Consider the following 20,339-nt stretch of genomic DNA (forward strand, 5'->3'; position numbering starts at 1 on the left):
TGGGTAACCATAGCAACCAAGCTCGAGCTCGCAACCTGTGCAGTCTGCGCAGTTGCAACTGTATACACTGCTGTGCACCTCAATAAACCGAATGGTAATTAGTCTTTTGATTTTTCCGTGAGGTTTGCCTTATGCAAAGAAAGACAGCATAGACGTTTTTTCCTCCCTATAAGTGGGGGGGACCGAACGAGGTGAATTTAAATCTGGGTGGGACGAATCCCCCCTGTCCCCCCCTCTATCTGCGCCCGTGCCGCTGCACATAGAAAGTTTTTTCCATTAGCTGCTTAACCTCTGCTCTCTCAGCCCCATTTATACCATCCTGACTGAAAATAGCTTCCAGTTTTTGACGTTTGCTCTCCACTGTGTCTTCAGTCTCATCTGGTGGGAGGCTGGGCTGGAATCTGGAACAGCCATACATGTCTGTAGGTCCTCTCTTTTGTCCATGGCCAGATGAACGGTGCTGTCGAAAGCTGCTGGTGCAGTTCAAGTTTTCAATCCGATTTTTTACTTGAATTAGGAGTGATGTGTATCCACTACCCAGAAGTTGACCATTGTCAAGTTGATCGGCAAAACTATTTGGGTATTGGTGAACAAGGTTCCGGCAAACTGTGAGGCACTGTGAGCGTGCTGGGTTTGGTTCATGCTTCCTCATCTCATCTGCTAGCATTCTCACCATCTGTCATCGTGCGGCAGGTGAAGGCCTCTTACCATCTGAGATGGCTGAACGAATCTCCACAAGCATGCGGTCCCGTGGTACCTGAAAGGATTCTGGCCACAACTTCTTTGAGTGGGAGGAGGGCTGGCTGTCTTCATTTCCACTAGATGTCGAGCAGGAGAGCAAAGATGAGCTGGATGGACTGGAGAATGGTGTAGAGTTGCTGTTGTTTGCAGTGGTGGGAAAAGGGAGGAATTGGAGGTCTAATGTGACTGTCTCTGTCTCTAAAGCTGACAACAAATGATATGAGATATATGAGAAATGAGGCCATATAGCTTTTAAAAATGAATCATGCATTAGCATAATAGGTAGTGAAATAGTGATACTGTGAAAGTAAACATACCCACTTTGAATACATCCAAAAGTTTACGCTGTTGAATAACAGGAAGTAAGTCTTCAATGTCCTCTTGTTTTGCATACCTGAGGTCTTCTTTTGAGTCTAAACCACAGTTTATCAGCTTGTCAATCACAAGCTGTTGAGCAGCTTCAGAAATGGTTGGCAGGGCACTGGAGAGGATATCCTTCAGCTCCTCCTCCAAGGTTTTCATTGCTCTCTATGGAGAGGAAAGAATGGTGTGGAACAATTATTGGCATGTCACACAAAATGTACTCTGGTAATGGGTAATAATCAACCAGCTTGTCCTGCTTAACACAACAGTAACATCCCTGAATTGGCGTGAAGCCATAAACCCCTAAATCATGGAGAAGCAAGGCCTCACATTTTTCAGTGATAAAATAGACCTCTGAATTATTGTGGATAAGTACAACAATGATCTTTCCAACCATAAGGCCCCTAGAACTCTCATCTATAATGACATGCATGTTTTTCTTGTATTTTATTCCTTTCACAGTTGCCTCATGAGCAATCAAAGTATTTTCAGGGCCAAAATCATAGCTCGATACTGATTGCCTGATGGTATTATTGTAGTCGTTTGGAAAAAATGCAGCTGCCTTTTCCACAACAATAGTTGGTGGGAAGAGATCTCCAGCCGTAAGATATGCCTGGCGGAGCTGATGCCTCTCTGCAAGAGTTAAGCACAAGTTTTTAAAATTGTGCAGTTTTTTCGCACACTCTTAAAGTAAGTGTGTTTGCTCTCAAATCTCAATGTCCACAAACGAATAAGTGGTCTGAAGTGGATTATGAGCTCTGGATAGTGGCTGACATAATGATGTCAGTGTCAGTGATGTCAGGCTTCACTGACACTGATGTCAGGCTTCAGTGGTTTGTCAGGAAATGCTTGCTTTCTGAAGTACAAATATTCATCAATAAGCACTCTCAGGTATGCTATTTGGCCAGTTGAAATGGCTGGTGCACAAATAAGAGAAACCATTTCTCTTAATTGTAAAACCAATTGCCAAGCTTGATTTTCACCTGGAGATTCAATTTTTTTCTCCAATCAGCATTGGTAACATCCTCAGCAAACACCAGTTTTGGACAGCATGCCCATTCAGCTTATCACTTCCTGGAGTCACCTCACAAGGTTTATCATTAGCATCATTCCCTAGATACTTAAACTGACTTATTCTTCAGTTCAAGTCAAGATAAGTAAACTGTTTGTCTACCTTCACCAGATGCTGAATGTATAACGCAAGAACAGAGGCTACAATGCCTTCAAACAAATCATGGCCAATACATGGAGGCAATCCAGGCTGACACACATGCAGGGACAGCTCATTAAACAAGGAGTCAAATTTTTATCCAAGATGGCACCGTGGACGGTTGCCTCGGTACTTCGCTCTCTCGTACTTTCTATATTTTTGTGTATTTGTTGTGTTTCTTGCGTTTCTTTGCTTGTCACATACTCTAGAGAAGAACTCATAAACGTTGGATTAACTACCAGTAAAGTTCTTTCATCGGCTTTCATCAATCCGGAAATTTTTTCAGAGTTACTTGTCGGGGGAGCAGCAGCTCTCTATGGATTATGCCGGGGATGCCGGACACACCGGGGGAAGCGAGCTGGCGCGCTCGTCAGACTGAGCCCATGTTTACATTAGACCATATCAGCGGATCATCAGATTAACGTTTTTAAAACGATTAGTGTGCACACAGCAACACCAATACACGATTTGCGTGCACACAACAATACCAGTACACGGATATGCTCGGCTCCGCAGGCATCCTGCGCTCCAAATCACTCTGCCCTGAACAGCGAGTGCCCTCTGGAGGGTGCGCACTCCGGCCCTGCGCAGCTCACAGAGCGCGCGAGTGAAGCACACTAGCAGTGTTTTCGGGACTGAGCCGCTGTGTGTGTGATCCCAGCGCACATCACTTACCACTTGCAAGTGGAAGGATGGCAAGCCTAAAGACAATCATAACTACACAATGGGCAGTATTTGCATCAGTATTTGCAGTATTTTCATACTTTTATACTCTTTAATGAAAGGTGATACAAGGTGGAAGTCCGTGCCGTTTTTCAGAAGTCGCATCACATGACCAATGCCAGCGAATCAGGAAGGTGGATGTCACAGTGACGTTGTCCAATGAGACGCCAGCTAGAGCTCAGCACAGCGTATCCGCGTATTCTGAATGTTTACACAGCACCGGAGCTGACACGATCTGGATTGAATACGTGGACGCTGGCGGATTCCCGTTTCCCGGCGTTTCCAGGCGGTTTAATGTAAACGGACAGTGCATCCGCGAAGAAAACGAGACAGATACGGTCTAATGTAAACGTAGCCTGAGACAGCGGGGTTTTCGCACTGCTCTCCCATCTATTCACCTGGCTAACGTCCGCTCTCTGGCCAATAAGATGGATGAACTGCTGCTCCTTAACACAATTAATACAGATTTTAACAGATCTGCTGCCTTGTGCTTCACTGAAACCTGGCTCGGTGAGCACATCCCAGACTCTTCTCTCCACCTGCCTGGATTTCACCTGCACTGAGCGGACCACGAAACGGAGCTCACGGGGAAAATGAGGGGAGGCAGAGTCTGCTTTTATATTAACGAAGGTTGGTGTACTGATGTCACAGTTCTAAATAAATCATGCAGTCCTCATCTAGAGTCATTATTCATAAACTGCAAACTGTTTTATGCTCCGCGAGAGTTTTCCTCGTTTATTCTGGTTGGAGTTTACATCCCCCCTCAGGCATGTGCTAATGAGGCATTACAACACCTGGCTGACCAGATAAACAATGTGGAAAAAAAACACCCGGACTCTTTGCTCATTGTTTTGGGGGACTTTAACAGAGCAAACCTCAGCCACGAACTGCCATAATATAAACAGCACATTAAGTGTCCCACCAGGGACTCTAACACTCTGGACCACTGTTACACTGTTTTAAAGGACTCATATCACTCTGTCCCCCGTGCAGCCTTGGGACTATCTGATCACTGTATGGTTCATCTTATCCCGTCCTACAGGCAGAAGCTGAAATCTGCTAAGCCTGCAATTAAGACAGTGAGGAGATGGTCTGATGAGGCCAAAGCAGAACTACAAGCCTGCTTTGACTGCACTGATTGGAGTGTTTTTGAGGCTGCAGCTTCAGACCTTCATGAACTGACTGATACTGTGACATCTTACATCAGTTTTTGTGAGGATATGTGTGTACCCACCAAGACCTTCTGCACATACAATAACAACAAACCCTGGTTCACCGCAAAACTTAGACAGCTTCGCCAGGCCAAGGAGGAGGCCTACAGAAGTGGGGACAGAGTCCTGTACAAACAGGCCAGAAACACACTGACGAAAGAGGTGAAATCAGCTAAGAGGAGCTACGCTGAAAGGATTAAAAACAGCCTTTCAGTCAACGATCCAGCATCAGTGTGGACAGGCCTGAAGAATATCACTAACTACAGGAGACCATCCCCCTACACTGCAATGAACCATCAACTGGCTGACGAGTTGAATGTGTTCTACTCCAGATTCAACAAATTCACACCTCTCCCCCCCCAGACATTAAAGACCAATTCACACCCCTGCTATTCTGCCTCCTCTCGCCTCTGACCCCACACCAGCACTGAAGATCTGTGAAGAGGATGTTTGTCAGCTTTTTCGCAAACAGAAGATCAGGAAGGCACCTGGCCCAGATGGTGTATCACCCTCCTGTCTGAAGGTCTGTGCTGATCAGCTGGCTCCCATCTTCACCCATATCTTCAATAGATCCCTGGAGCTGTGTGAAGTCCCCTCATGCTTCAAACGCTCCACAATAATCCCGGTTCCCAAGAAAACCACAATCACAGGACTGAGGCCAAGTTTACATTAGACTGTATCTGTCTCGTTTTCTTCGCGGATGCACTGTCCGTTTACATTAAAACGCCTGGAAACGCTGGGAAACGGGAATCCGCCAGCATCCACGTATTCAATCTAGATCGTGTCTGATCCGGTGCTGTGTAAACATTGAGATACGCGGATACACTGTGCTGAGCTCTAGCTGGCGTCGTCAGTGGACAACGTCACTGTGACATCCACCTTCCTGATTCGCTGGCGTTGGTCATGTGGCGCGACTGCTGAAAAACGGCGCGGACTTCCGCCTTGTATCACCTTTCATTAAAGAGTATAAAAGTATGAAAATACTGCAAATACTGATGCAAATACTGTCCATTGTGTAGTTATGATTGTCTTTAGGCTTGCCATCCTTCCACTTGCAAGTGGTAAGTGATATACGCTGGGATCACACATACAGCAGCTCAGTCCCGAATCAATGCTTGTGCACTTCACTCGCGTGCTCTGTGAGCTGCGCAGGGCCGGAGTGCGCACCCTCCAGAGGGCACTCGCTGTTCAGGGCGGAGTGATTTGGAGTGCAGGATGCCTGCGGAGCCGAGCGTATCCGTGTATTGGTGTTGCTGTGTGCAGGCGAATCGTGTATTGGTGTTGCTGTGTGAACACTAATCGTTTTAAAAACGTTAATCTGATGATCCGCTGATACGGTCTAATGTAAACCCCACCTGAATGACTACAGGCCTGTAGCTCTCACATCTGTAGTCATGACGTCCTTCGAGAGACTGGTGTTGTCACACCTGAAGGACATCACAGACCCCCTGCTGGACCCCCTACAGTTTGCCTACCAGGCAAACAGGTCAGCAGATGATGCAATCAATATGGGACTGCACTACATCCTGCAACACCTTGACTCTGCAGGGATGTACGCCAGGATTCTGTTCATGGACTTCAGTTCGGCATTCAACACCATTGTTCCAGACATCCTCCACACCAAGCTCACCCAGCTCACTGTGCCCTCCTCCACCTGTCAGTGGATTACAAACTTCCTGACTGACAGGAAGCAGCAGGTGAGGATGAGGAGCTTCATATCCAGCACTCGGACTGTCAGCACTGGCGCCCCACAAGGGTGTGTGCTCTCCCCACTGCTCTTCTCCCTTTATACCAATGACTGCACCTCAAAAGACCCATCTGTTAAACTCCTGAAATTTGCAGACGATACAATGGTCATCGGCCTCATCCGGGACGGTGACGAGTCTGCATACAGACGGGAGGTTGAACGGCTGGTCTGGTGGTGTGGTCAGAACAATCTGGAGCTGAACATGCTCAAAACTGTGGAGATGACAGTGGACTTTAGGAGGAGCCCCCCCCACTCTGCTGCCCATCACCATCAACAACAACACTGTGACTGCCGTTGAGAGCTTCAGGTTTCTGGGTTCCACAATTTCTCAGGACTTGAAGTGGGAGACAAACACAGTCACTATCATTAAAAAGGCTCAGCAGAGGTTGTACTTTCTGTGCCAGCTCAGGAAGCTCAACCTGCCTAAGGAGCTGCTGACACAATTCTACTCTGTCATCATTCAGTCTGTTCTTTGTTCTTCCATCACTGTTTGGTTTGGATCGGTCACCAAACAGGAGAAGAACAGACTGCAACGGATAATAAGGTCTGCAGAGAAAATTATTGGTGTCAACCTGCCCTCCATTCAAGACTTATACTTGTCCAGAGTCAGGAAACGGGCAGGTAACATCTCTGCGGACCCATCACACCCTGGTCACAATCTGTTTAATCTTCTCCCCTCAGGGAGGCGATATAGATCTCTGTATGCAAAAACAACCAGACACAAGAACAGTGTCTTCCCTCAGGCTGTCTCTGTGATGAACAGCTAAAATACAGATTCATATATCAGTAATATCACTTGCAAAATATCTGCACACTCATACTGTCATTCTGTGCTCAATGTTACTTATATTATATTTATACTTATTTAAATTTACTATTCATCTTTGCACTATGCACCATATTGCACCAAAAGGGAAATCCTTTCTGTGATGAACAGCTAAAAATCCAGATTCATATATCAGTAATATCACTTGTAAAATATCTGAACACTTCTACCGTCATTCTGTGTACACTGTATACTTTATATTTATTTAACTATTCCATACTTGACTTACCTGGATTACTTTGCACTATGCACCTATTTTTGTTGTTGTTGTTTGCTTGTTTGTTTGATTTTGTGTCTACGCTTTTTTATCTGTTTTGTACTATGAGAGCTACAGTAAGTGAACCGGAGTCAAATTCCTCATGTGTGTCCACATACCTGGCAATTAAAGTGTTTCTGATTCTGATTTATACCTCCACTGTGGACTGAACCCTTTTCAAGCCTCTGAACATGCACTCTGTATGACTGTACTGTGCGAGTAGTGGCCCTGCAAAGGGGATCTGCCTGAAATGTGTTCCTGTCAATTTCACAGTATCTGCAGAAATTAACACTCAGACTGAAATTCTCAAGAAAGCCTCCAATGCTGTGTGACCCCAAGTTGTCACCCACAATAGCATGCAGTATTCCTTTATAGACCTGTCCGTCAGGTACTCGTAACATTATACCATTGTTCTCAAGGTCTTTCAGATCTTTTACCAGACGGCCCAGGACCAAATCCTGACCAAAATACTTGAAATCTTGTTCTCTGCAGAGAAGAGCTAGTTGCATCTGATCAATACTTGACCTGTGGTTTGGTAATAGGTCTGCCAGTGTGAGATACACTGCCAGTATTTTGTGTTTCTTTTTTCCTGACCCAAGTGGGTTTACTACTTCAAATGCATCCTGATAAAGAATCAAGCCCAAAGAAGACCTCTCTGTATGAAGTAATTTCTCAGTAATGTTGTCCCCATCCCATGCATCTTGAAAAACATCCTTAGTTTGGACTTAGGTGTGTACTTGATTGTATTGTTCTCTTACAGATTTGCACTGAAAAAGAGCTTCAAGTGTTTGTTTTATGGGGATGTACTGAGCAAAGCACTCTTTCCCTGCTTCATTTTGTCCCAGACATATAGGCACTGGTTCAATATAATGAAACTGATTCTTGAACACAGTCTTTCTCCATTGATCTGTTTTCAGTGTGTTGGTATTGTGAGTCTGGAAAAGATCTTCTGTTTTCAGATAATCAGTAAGAGTCCTAATGACATCATCTGGAATCCCTAGCACATGCAATTTCTCATTCAGTTTAAAAAGGAATTGTGACTGGCTGATGTCATGTATTGACTGCAAATCTTCAATGATTGTCTGAACAGTGGATGATGGAAACAGCAACTTTGCTTGTAGTTTAAGATAAAAGGGAGCAAGATTCCTCAAGAACAATGTATCATCAATATTTTCTGGGGTAACCTCTAAATGCTCAGTATTGTCAGCTGCATTAAACTGCATGTCACCCAGTAAGTCACTATCATTATGAGTGCCACTTGTTCCACTTGCACCTGCTGGGTCAATGATAGATGCCATTAGATTTCCCTCTGCACTTTGTTTATGTTTTCTGGACAAATGAGATGTAAAAGTTGATACCACAGTAAATGTCTTACCACAGTGCATAAAAGGACATGCAACTGCTCGTCCTTCTTTAATGTGAACTTTAAGGTGAGAGTAAAAATCAGTCAGGGAATCAGATTTGTCACTACAGAAGTCAGCATGGCAGGTCAGGTCCACTGGCATACTCAAGCTGGGCTCAGTATCACATTTCTTATGATCTCTGTATAGATGTGCTTTCAGACCTGCACGTTTTCAAAAGGTCCTTTTGCAAGTAGGCATACAACACCACAGTTTTAAATTGGGCATATTGCTGTGAATTTTCATGTGTCTCACATAGGCAACTGAGTCGTTACACTGATGTGCACATATCTGACAAGAAAACATTATTGCAAACTTGACTGTTATGATTCATTAAACAGTAAACTGCACTGTGAAGCACTGTGCAGCATGAACAACAAGTCCTTTCACTAGTTCACCTGAACGGCAAGTACTTACTGTGATCAGTAGCGCAGCAGCAAATAGTCTGCAGTACCTGTAATGTCAAAGAAATATGTCAAAAACTGTACAACCCAACTAAAATGATACCCAAAACACTCAAGGTGTGTGTACTGATGGGTGTAATTTCTGTATCAAGGTCACACTTTGAATTGTTTAATCTGAAACCATGACTGAAGATGCTATCTCATCTCATCTCATCTCATCTCATCTCATCTCATCTCATCTCATCTCATCTCATCTCATCTCATCTCATCTCATCTCATTATCTCTAGCCGCTTTATCCTGTCCTACAGGGTCACAGGCAAGCTGGAGCCTATCCCAGCTGACTACGGGTGAAAGGCGGGGTACACCCTGGACAAATCGCCAGGTCATCACAGGGCTGACACATAGACACAGACAACCAGACGAACCCGGACCTTCTTGCTGTGAGGCGACAGTGCTAACCACTACACCACCGTGCCACCCCAAATTGATTCAGGATGTCTAAAATATAAGGAAGCGATAAGACTGGATTAGATACATATAAAAGCAAATCATCCGCATATAGAGACACTTTAAACTCTTGCCCCCTCTGCTGCACACCTTTAAAGTCCTTGCAGAGTCGAAGAGCTATTGCTAGGGGCTCAATAGCTAGTGCAAATAGGAGTGGGGAAAGGGGGCATCCTTGTCTCGTCCCTCTTCTTAGTGAAAAGTAACAAGACTGCTTGCTATTGGAAACAACAGATGCTAATGGTGAAGAATAAAGCAGCTTAATCCAGGATATAAAACTGTCCCCGAAGCCAAATCCTTTGAGTGTGAAGAATAGGTATCCCCACTCAACTCGGTCAAAGGCCTTCTCAGCGTCAAGAGAAATTACTACCTCTGGGCACTTTGACCCAGTTGAATGGATGGTATTAAATAGTTTTTTAAAATTTGAGTATGAATGTCTGCCCTGAGCAAAGCCTGTTTGGTCAGGTGAAACAATGTCTGGGACCACATTCTCCAAGTGCTTTGCCAAAACTTTGGATAGCACTTTGAAATCAACATTTAGCAAAGAGATAGGTTGGTAGGACGTGCACAGTAATGGATTTTTATCCTTTTTTGCCAACAGTGTAATAGAGGCCTGCCTCGGTGTCATAGGCAGGCTGCCTGAGGAAAGTGCCTCTTTAAACATTACTTGCAGAATTGGTGCCAATTGATGGGAAAACTTTTTATAGAATTCAACTGTGTATCCATCAGGCCCGGGGGACTTGTTATTTTGCATTGATTTAATAGCTTTAATTATCTCAGAAGTCGAAATGTCTTCACTCAGATTACTATTTTGTTCCTCTGACACAGTTGGGACAGTAAGGTTTTCAAAGAACGTACATAGAAGTTCATCATTCCTACATTCTGATGTGTAAAGGTTCACATAAAAGTCTTGAAATGCTTTGTTTATGTTGTTATGATCCGTCAGAATCTTTCCTGTGTGTGACTGGATCTTTGTGATGGAGCGGGAGGCAGCTGCTTGTCTTGCTTGCCGTGCTAATAATCTACTCGCTTTGTCCCCATGTTCATAGACATTATGTCTGGATTTCAAAATAAGACGTGTAGCCTCATCAGTAGAAAGAATATTGAATTCGATTGTAGCCTCAAATGTTCCTTGTAAAGAACTGGGTCTGGGGAGTGAGCATATTTTGAGCCAATATCAAGGATTCGTTGTGAGATCTCTGTCAATTTTAAACTTTTTTCTTTTTTGACTTTAGATGAATATGCTATAATTTGCCCTTGTATATATACTTTAAGCGTTTCCCACAATGTTGCATGTGAGATCTCTGGGGAGGTGTTTGTTTCTAGGAAAAACTGAATCTGGTTTGAAATTCGCTCTATAAATGTATCTGATAATCATCAGATTGTCTGATAATAATGTATCTGATAATATTATCATCTGATAATAGTAGAGAGTTCAATCTCCAAATCCTGTTAACGGGTGGTCGGTTTGGAATGTCCAAGTCAAGCACAATGGCACTATGATCAGAAATAACAATACTATTATATGAAATGGCCTTGACTTTAGATAACAGTCTATTATCAAGTAAAAGGTAATCAATGCGGGTGTAGGTGTGGTATACAATAGAGAAAAATGAATAAGCTCTGGTGTGGGGAAACTGAGTTGTCCAACTACTATAGTGTATCAACCGTTAAGATCATTAATTATCTCTTTAGACTGAAAAGAAATGTTTTTATTTATTAAAATGGTGGTACCTCTTGCTTTTGCATTAAATGTAGAGTGGAACACCTGACCAACCCAGTGTTGTTTCAGACCAGCAATATTGTTATTACAAAGATGGGTTTCTTGTAAAAAATGCTATGTCCACCTTCAACTGTTGGAGATAAGACATGACTCTCTGTCCTTTAATTGGGTTATTGACCCCTTTTACATTCCAAGATATGAACTTAATGGGGTTGCCCATGACCTTGGTAGATCTACTCATCATTGTGATATAAAAAGGGGGATAATAAGAAAAGCAGAGGCAGAGTTGGAAGACAGAGGGGGAGGAAAAGATAGAAAAGACAAAGGAAAAGAGAAGAAAGAGAGAGAGAGAGAGAGAGAGAGAAGAGAAGAGAAAAAAGGAGAATAAACAATGTACCTGTGAGCCCCATCCCATCCCAGCTACCCTTATGCGCTTGTACTTACTTCTAGTTTGCACTTTTTACACTTTTAACTCTGTCTATATGAAAAAAAGGGAACATACTGTTTATAGTAAACCATTACCCTGTAGGTCTCAAAATAGCAGTGACATGAACATTACCTTGTCATATACGCTAGGCTGTCTATGTTGTATATCAAACCGGTAAAGATGTAAAGAACAAAAGGTCTATATATCCAATAGTCAGTAGTTCACTGAATGAACTATTAGTCTAATGTGAGCTAAACTTAATATTAGTTGAAGAGGTAAATGAAAAAAAAATAAAATAAAATAATAATATTTCTATTCTTTCATTCATACAAAATGCATGATAAGGCAGTATGAATAGCACTGATTGCAACCAAGTTGTGGCCTATCACTCAGAAGCAGGCTTCTGCTAGTGGATATCAGTTAAGCGCGAATATCAAAGGTTAACATAGAGCAAAGATACAGTCCAGTTCCATAATGTAGCGGTAACAACTTTAAGAAAGCTATAATGGTAACCAAGTCCCAAATGGATGAAGCTTTCTTAATCATTTCAAACCAATTTCAACCAAACTTTCACAAACTTTCACAACAAAATTCCTGAACTCTTGGCAGTGGCTACAATACAGCATGAGAATTTTATATATAAGGCAAGTTAGCTGTAGTCTATGCAAGTGCCTTTGCGCACTCACCGGACAGTCCAGCAGACCTGGATTAACTTTAGAAGTAATCTTGGTGGTAGTAGTGTCATTCATGCTGTTGTGGTTGTCTAGCTTCCAAAAAGGCAACGGCTTCAGTTGGTGTATTGAACTCATGCTTGGCACTGTTGATGTTCACCCAGAGTTTAGCAGGGAAGAGTAGACTGAAGCGTAACCCAGCTTTTTTCAACTGGGCTTTTATCGGGGTGAAGACAGCTCACTTCCTTGCTACCTCTGCACTGTAGTCTCTGAAGATGTGGACCTCCGACCCCTTGTAATCCAGGGAGTCCCTCTCCTGGGCAAGCTGCATTATTTGTTGCTTCATCTGGAAGTGATGCATGCATGCTATGAAGGGACGTGGTGCGCCCTCTCATCTTCTCTGGATGGCTAGTCTATGTGCTCTATCAACGACCACGGGACGGGGGAAGGTGCCAGCCCCAAATGTTTCTTGCAGACAGGATTCGATAAAAGAGGTGGGTTTTGCCCCTTCTGCTCCTTCTGGTATGCCCGTAATACATATGTTGCATCTTCTGGATCTAATCTCAAGGTCATTCAGCTTTAGCTTTAGCTGTTCATTCTCCTTTGAAAGATAGCCAACAGTGGATTCTAGTGTAGTTATTCTGTCCTGAAAATCATTCATTGAAGTCTCGATGCACTGGATTGCCTGGCCGTGTTTAGCGATGGTTGGAAGAAATTTGTGCCGTCAGATTTGTAATAATTCGCTCTTCCATGCCTGCAAGTAGTTTCTGTATGTCGGCTAGAGACACAGGGCTGCTGTCTCCATCATCGTTGTTAGTCAAGTTCGATGCTAGCTCACTACTTTCACCTTCAGTTTTTTTGCCTTGTTGTTTGCCTGATTTTACCATATTTGCAATAAATATAGCAGGCACCAAATTAGAAACCTGTACGGGCGGCTCCACGAATCCAAAAGCACTGATTAGTCCGAAAATGTCAAATAAATGTCGAATGCAGACAGAGCTGTTCTGAGTAGCTGCTTACTCCACCATTTTCTCCCTCCCAAGATTATTTAATTTGCTTCAGAATGTGATTGTCTCAGTTCATCTGATTATTTAATTAGCCTTTTATGTTTTATCAGTGAAAATGCATGCATATACATGTATGTTGCATAAGTTATAACACCTATCCTGTTTTAATGAGAGTCAACCCACAATCAATGAAGTCAAATCAGTCTTAGTTGAGCAAGTTGGTAATGGTATTTCTTACTTTCACCATAAATTTTTATTTATATGACTTTGGTCTATAGCTGTCAAAGGACTCGGCCTTAAAACCGGTTACCGCTGTGACGTCACGCACTCAGGGCTGGCTGGCTCAGCAGGGCAGCTCGAATGCCAACTCTCAAAAATATATTTTTTTAAATTTCTATTTATGCAGCATACAAGAGTCAAGGATGGAGATACTGTCCACTCAGAAATTTATTTAAAAATAAAGGTTCTGCGTATCTCCTTTAACCCTTTGATGCAAAACATGGGTCAAAAGTGACCCAGCTGAGTTTTTATCTTCTATATCTTTGCAATAAGTTAATTCCATCATTCAGTATTCAAGGTATTCCTCAATTAACTTGTTTTTGATCATCATACATCATTTTATTTTTTCCTTTCTTACTTTTTGAATAAAAACCCTTTTTGTATCACTACCCTTCTAATGCACAACATGGGTCAAAAACGACCTGCATTCATTTTCCAGGTTATTTCATGTATGGCTGAGTGTTTCCATGATATACTTTTGAAATAAATTCATTTTGTCATTTACTTTTCCAAATATGCAGTAAATATTTTGTTTTTGTTTAGCACAAATCATCATTTTTATTTTTCCTTTCTTAAGTTATGAACAAGCACAGCTTTTGTAATTCTACATCAATTCTACATCAAGTTTACACACATGGGTCAGAACCGACCCGCATGCATTTACTACAGCGTTTTGTGTGAACTGTGAATTGTGCTTGTGTCAGACATTTCACAGCTCAGCACAGCACCCTTTGCCCATCTAATACATGTAAGTAATGTTTTTCAATTGTTCTAACATCTCATCTCATCTCATTATCTGTAGCCGCTTTATCCTTCTACAGGGTCGCAGGCAAGCTGGAGCCTATCCCATCTGACTACGGGCGAAAGGCGGGGTACACCCTGGACAAGTCACCAGGTCATCACAGGGCTGACACATAGACACAGACAACCATTCACACTCACACCTATGGTCAATTTAGAGTCACCAGTTAACCTAACCTGCATGTCTTTGGACTGTGGGGGAAACCGGAGCACCCGGAGGAAACCCACGCGGACACGGGGAGAACATGCAAACTCCACACAGAAAGGCCCTCGCCGGCCCCAGGGCTCGAACCCAGGACCTTCTTGCTGTGAGGCGACAGCGCTAACCACTACACCACCGTGCCGCCTGTTCTAACATTACCTTAGAAAAAAATGGATTATGTTTAGGTTCCCTTGAGAGTGAGTAGATTACTTGTCAGAAAGTTACAAGTAATTACTATTAGCTACCTAGCTGCTGACATATTCTACTTTAGTTAGCTAATTTTATTGTAGTTGGCTTAGCTAACTACATAGTTAATAAATAAATAACTGGCCCCATTCACTGCTAAAGTAATTACTTGAAACAAATTATTATTATAGTATTAAGACATTTAATTTTAAATCACACTTGGATGACCCATGTGTAGTAATATAAAAAGTATTTTTGTTCATAAAGTAGGAAAGAAAAAATTAAATTAATGATTTGTGGTAATTAAAAACAAGATATTTAAAGAATACTTGGAATATTCAATCATAAAATAAATTGATTTCAAAAGATAGAGCAAAGAAAAACTCAGTCAGCATGAAATAACCTGGAAAATGAATGGGGGTCATTTTTGACCCATGTTGTGCATTAGAAGGAGTGTGCATATGTTTTGCATCAAAGGGTTAAACATAACAGTAGATTATTTACTGATAAAGGGAGAGTTAGAAGCAGCACAACGCTTGGATCTCTGCTACAGTTGCAGATTAACAACAGGAATGCTTTTCATTTGTGAAGGTGCCCGGAGCGTTTACTTTGAAAAAATTAGAGGGCTTCCTTATAAACAAGACTTTTCATACAACCACTATTTCCCTATCAGACAGTCTCAAAAGGCAACCTGGGTCATCATAATCTACATAGTCAAGTGGCATCGATGACATCAAGCATTTTAAATGTTTTCTAGAGATGTCTGAGGATGAGAGAGAGTATGAGTACGTGAACTTCACTGAGAAGAGAGGAGAGAACATATGGACAGTAGCAGAAAGTATGGACACTTTTCGGGTCAATGACACACAGAGTCGTCTGCAAAGTCAAAGTACAGGTATTCATTATTTTCAGTATTTATTTGACAATACAGTATATTAACATTATTACTGATCACAGAGCTGCTGAATTTTTGAATCTGATTGGTCAGGAGGTGTTGACTAATTTTCTATAACAGCATCTCTGACAATAATTCCAGCTGCAATACAAATTACAGGTTTATATTGAAGTGTCCATTTGAACACATTATCATTTCTACAGCAACAATTAACAAAAGCTCTATTTAACAATCATGAAAGAAGTCTCCTGTGCCAGTGCTTTGTGACAGTCAGAAATAAAGGTGTATCTTTACAATTTTCAACATGGGGAAACTCTTCAGGACAGAGGACTTTACAGTACTTTGCTCTTCTTTCTGGTAAAATGACAAGCTGCATTTTATTATCTCATCATCTCTAGCTGCTTTATCCTGTTCTACAGGGTCGCAGGCAAGCTGGAGCCTATCCCAGCTGACTACGGGCAAAAGGCAGGGTACACCCTGGACAAGTCGCCAGGTCATCACAGAGCTGACACATAGACACAGACAACCATTCACACTCATGGTCAATTTAGAGTCACCAGTTAACCTAACCTGCATGTCTTTGGACTGTGGGGGAAACCGGAGCACCCGGAGGAAACCCACGTGGACAACATGCAAACTCCGCACAGAAAGGCCCTCGCCGGCCACGGGGCTTGAACCCAGACCTTCTTGCTGTGAGGCAACAGTGCTAACCACTACACCACCTGCTGCCCTAATATTACACATAATTTTAAAAGCATTAAGAAAAATGATTTAGATATACTGCCATCATGAACTCATTAATTATTTTTTATTGAGACTTGTGAGTGTGATTCGATGCTCACAGTGCAAGCATCAGTAATGAGGGTGAATACAAACTAATAAAAATGTGAAGACCAACACAAAGAAAATCAACACTAAGAAGATGTAAAACAGGAAAAAAAAACCCTGACAGTTAAGCTGAGATAGGAAGAAGTGCGTAATGATGATGATGATGATGATAGATTATTTCGGACATGTAAACAAACAATGAATAAATAAGCAGATAAGAAAAGCAAAACAGGATTTGCAACAAGAACACATAAAAAGCCACTAAATTAGAAAATAAACCTTAAATAATATAAGTAATAATAATATATCAAAATCAAAACAAAAGAAAACAAGACAAAAATACAAACAAGGACACACTATGCAGTTTTGAGTTTACATGTCCGAAAAGGAGTGGGCTGAAGTAAAAACTTATTTCATCCCACCCCTCTACTTTAGTCAATATAAATTGATTATCTAGCTTCCTTATATATATATACACACACACACACACATATATATATATATATATATATATATATATATATATATGTATATATATATATATATATATATATATATATATATATATATATATATATATATATATATACACACACATACATACATACATACATACGTATGTATGTATGTATGTATGTATACACACACACACACACACACACACACACACTGTATATTACTTATTACTTCAACTATTCAGATATCAATTATCTATGACTATATCATATAATTAATTATATATGTATATCCATATGTCTACACATAAGTTTACTACAAATACCACGCTCACAATGGAGAAAAAATAAAAACAAAACAAATAGACGAAGACTGAAAAAAGAAAAAAAGAAAAAATACACAATAAACAGCCAGTTATGATTAATCCCCTTCATCCTTATACCTTGTGAAAATCAAATTTTTGTACATCTTTTTAAACTGCTTCATGTCTGGACATCCCTTGAGCTCCTCATTTAAACTGTTCCACCGCTTTACCCCACAAATAGAAATACAAAAACTTTTCTTAAAAACCCTATAATTTTTAAATTTAAATAAACCCCTTAAATTATAACTCCCATCTCTTTCAGTGAACAGTTTTTGAATATTATGTGGTAGTTGATTATTGTTTGCTTTGAATAATATTTGCGCCGTTTGATAGTCCACCAGATCTGCAAATTTCAGTATTTCTGACTGTAAGAATAATGTATTTGTATGATCCCGATAACCAGCCTTATTGCTCTTTTTTGGAGAATGAATAATGAATGTATTGTATTTTTGTAATTATTGCCCCATACCTCTGCACAGTAACCTAAACAAGGTGAAACCAGGGAACAGTAAAGAATCCGGAGTGAATTGTGATCTAGAAACTGTTTAACTTTGTTTAATATTGCAATACTTCTTGATACTTTGGATTGTATGTTTTTTATATGTGGTTTCCAACTGAGTTCTTCATCAATAGCTGTTCCAAGAAATTTGACTTCCTTAACTCTTTCTATAATAACCCTGTCTATTTGAATATTTATTTGTGTTTGTTTTGTTGTTACCAAATAATATTACTTTGGGTTTGTTCAAGTTTAATGATAATTTGTTACTGTTGAACCATGTTATTAATTTACTTATTTCCGTTGTGATCTCCTGCAATAGTTCCATTAAATTATCACCAGAAAAGAGGATATTTGTATCGTCAGCAAACAAGACAAGCTTCATTACTTTAGATACACTAAAGTAATGAGGAAGATGAAGGCAACATTTTAATGTTTTATTTTCAGGCTGTCTAGATGTAAATGCTAATCCCAGATAATGAATATACTGTTTAACTGCAAATAGAGATGATGTGTCTCTGTGTCCGTTACCTTATAGGACTCAACACTGCATGGGGCAGGTGTTACAGACTGACTGTACTGTGTGGAGTGTTGTTGTGTGTTCTCCTGCTGAGTGCAGTCATAGGGCTGTTGCTTATATTCAACACCCCGACTACAGAAAACAACCAGTTACAGACCATCAACAATAACCTGACAATCGAAAAAGACCAGTTACAGAAGGAGAAAGATGAACTTCATAACAAGTTGCCTCTTCTATGTGAGCAAATACTTTAAAGCTTCAGGAAAGACCATTCAATAAGGACCAAGGAACCTGAGGAACATTAAACATACATTTGGTGCATTTTTGGATTCACAGCTTGGTGCTTTTTGCCAACACTAAACTATTAATTTAATAATCCTTTATACCACAGCACTGTTGAATTCTCATACCTGATTGGTCAAGAGCAATGCACTGAGAAGGTTTCTGTAAGACAATGGTTATTTAATATTTGAGGAAGGAGTGTTCAGTGTCATCACTTTGTAACTGTCAGAAATTGTTGCACCATGAGAAAATCTTCAGGGCAAAAGACTTGAAGACAAGATGCATTTTTTGTCATATTAATGTCAAGAGGTAGAAAAATGAAAACAGGATGCACTGTTATTGGAAAAGAATCAACTTTCAGGGTGATAAGCTAATTGTTTTCATCCTGTTGATTATATTACCATAACAGCACATCCTGTCTTCTTTTATTCCTTACTTACAAAATTGTAATATTGAAATACACTGTGTGTTACATTGTACATGTCTCACTGTGTGCTCAGATACACATGTCAAAAATGGATGGATCTACTTCAATTCCAGTATTTACTACATGTTTAATGAGAGCAGGAACTGGGATGAGAGCAAACAGGACTGCACAATGAGAGGAGCACACCTGATGATCATAAACAGCAGAGAGGAGGAGGTGAGAGAGAGAGAGAGAGAGAAAATGAATGAATATCAGACTCATTTATTTATAGTTTGTGGTTTGACTTGCAGGAGTTCCTCCTCAAACAGATGATAGGCAGCAATAAATTTTGGATTGGTCTGAGTGACCTTGACACAGAGGGGGTGTGGAAATGGGTGGACGGTACACCACTGACCACTGCGTAAGAGATGGAGATTAATGATATATTTATCACCTGGTTATCCCACCATCTAATAAGGTGTAGAACTCAAAGTCTCAGAGAACCAAATAACCCTCATAAAGGTTTTTTTGTGAATCTGAGGTTGTGAACTTGAGACTTTGTTGCGATAATCGTGTTTTTTGACTATATTCTTATTTATCAGTTGAAAAATGTTGTGTTATGGTTGTTATGAGCTCACAACAAGAGGGTTGAGTGAAAGGTGTGTAAGTAAAGGTAAATGAACACTGATTAATCTGATTCTAATTCTCTGGGTTTCAGGTACTGGAATTCGGGGGAACCCAATAGTAAAGGTGATGAGGACTGTGCTGAGATTGAGGATTTGCATAGAGGCTGGAATGACAAACCATGCTATTACAAAATATGGTACATGTGTGAAAATAATCTGTTTTAGTTGTAAGGTCAAATTAACATGAAACAATGAGAGGATGTGTTACAGTGATTTCATCATTGGTCAGGGTATGATTTGGCCTTAATTGAAAGACTGAACCTGAAGTAAAATCACTGTAGTGTGTGCATTTGGGTCTCTTATTGGAGGAAAAAAACAACAATATAATCGAGTTTTCAATACTACTACTACTACTACTAATAATAATAATAATAGTAAAGTTTCTGATGAATGATTATCAATACAAACAATTATTATGCCATACAAAATGTAACTAATGAGTCAGAATTTTCATCTGTGCTGTATGTCGAGCATGTATAGCATATTTGACAATAAAGTTGACTTGACTAGAATGGACTGTGCTGTTAAAAAATAAAATAACATGAAAAAAATCAAATCAAACCAGCTTCTCATTCCCTTTCAAAAATAATAAATGAATGAATGAATGAATGAATAAGTGTCTTGTGCAGCAAACTGACATTTTCATAATGACAATTTCTAGATTTGATTATGTGATGCCAAAAGTAGTCATAACCACTGACCAAATGTAAACACATTAGAACAA

General features: G+C 40.6%; 1 protein-coding gene across 2 annotated transcripts; it reads left to right on the forward strand.

The window, feature by feature from the left end:
• The first annotated feature begins 15,320 nt into the window (after nt 1-15,320).
• LOC132883258 (CD209 antigen-like protein E) lies at nt 15,321-20,082 on the forward strand. 2 transcript variants are annotated; one of them, XM_060916645.1, is made up of 5 exons: nt 15,321-15,577; nt 18,260-18,478; nt 19,024-19,166; nt 19,241-19,350; nt 19,648-20,082. In XM_060916645.1, the coding sequence occupies exons 1-5, from the start codon at nt 15,442-15,444 to the stop codon at nt 19,778-19,780; spliced, it is 741 nt and encodes a 246-aa protein (XP_060772628.1). In that variant the 5' UTR covers nt 15,321-15,441; the 3' UTR covers nt 19,781-20,082. The 2 variants fall into 2 exon arrangements, with proteins under 2 accessions (XP_060772628.1, XP_060772629.1); XM_060916646.1 differs by lacking the exon at nt 19,241-19,350 and having other exon boundaries at nt 19,648-19,719.
• The last annotated feature ends 257 nt before the right edge of the window (nt 20,083-20,339 follow it).

Source organism: Neoarius graeffei, chromosome 3 (assembly GCF_027579695.1).
Source record: "Neoarius graeffei isolate fNeoGra1 chromosome 3, fNeoGra1.pri, whole genome shotgun sequence".
Taxonomy (NCBI): Eukaryota; Metazoa; Chordata; class Actinopteri; order Siluriformes; family Ariidae; genus Neoarius; species Neoarius graeffei.

Coding starts and splice junctions, on each gene's coding strand:
- LOC132883258 (XM_060916645.1), top strand. CDS start 15,442: ATGTCTGAGGATGAGAGAGAGTATGAGTACGTGAACTTCACTGAGAAG. Junction 19,167..19,240: donor TAAACAGCAGAGAGGAGGAG/GTGAGAGAGAGA, acceptor TTTGACTTGCAG/GAGTTCCTCCTCAAACAGAT. Junction 19,351..19,647: donor GGTACACCACTGACCACTGC/GTAAGAGATGGA, acceptor TCTGGGTTTCAG/GTACTGGAATTCGGGGGAAC.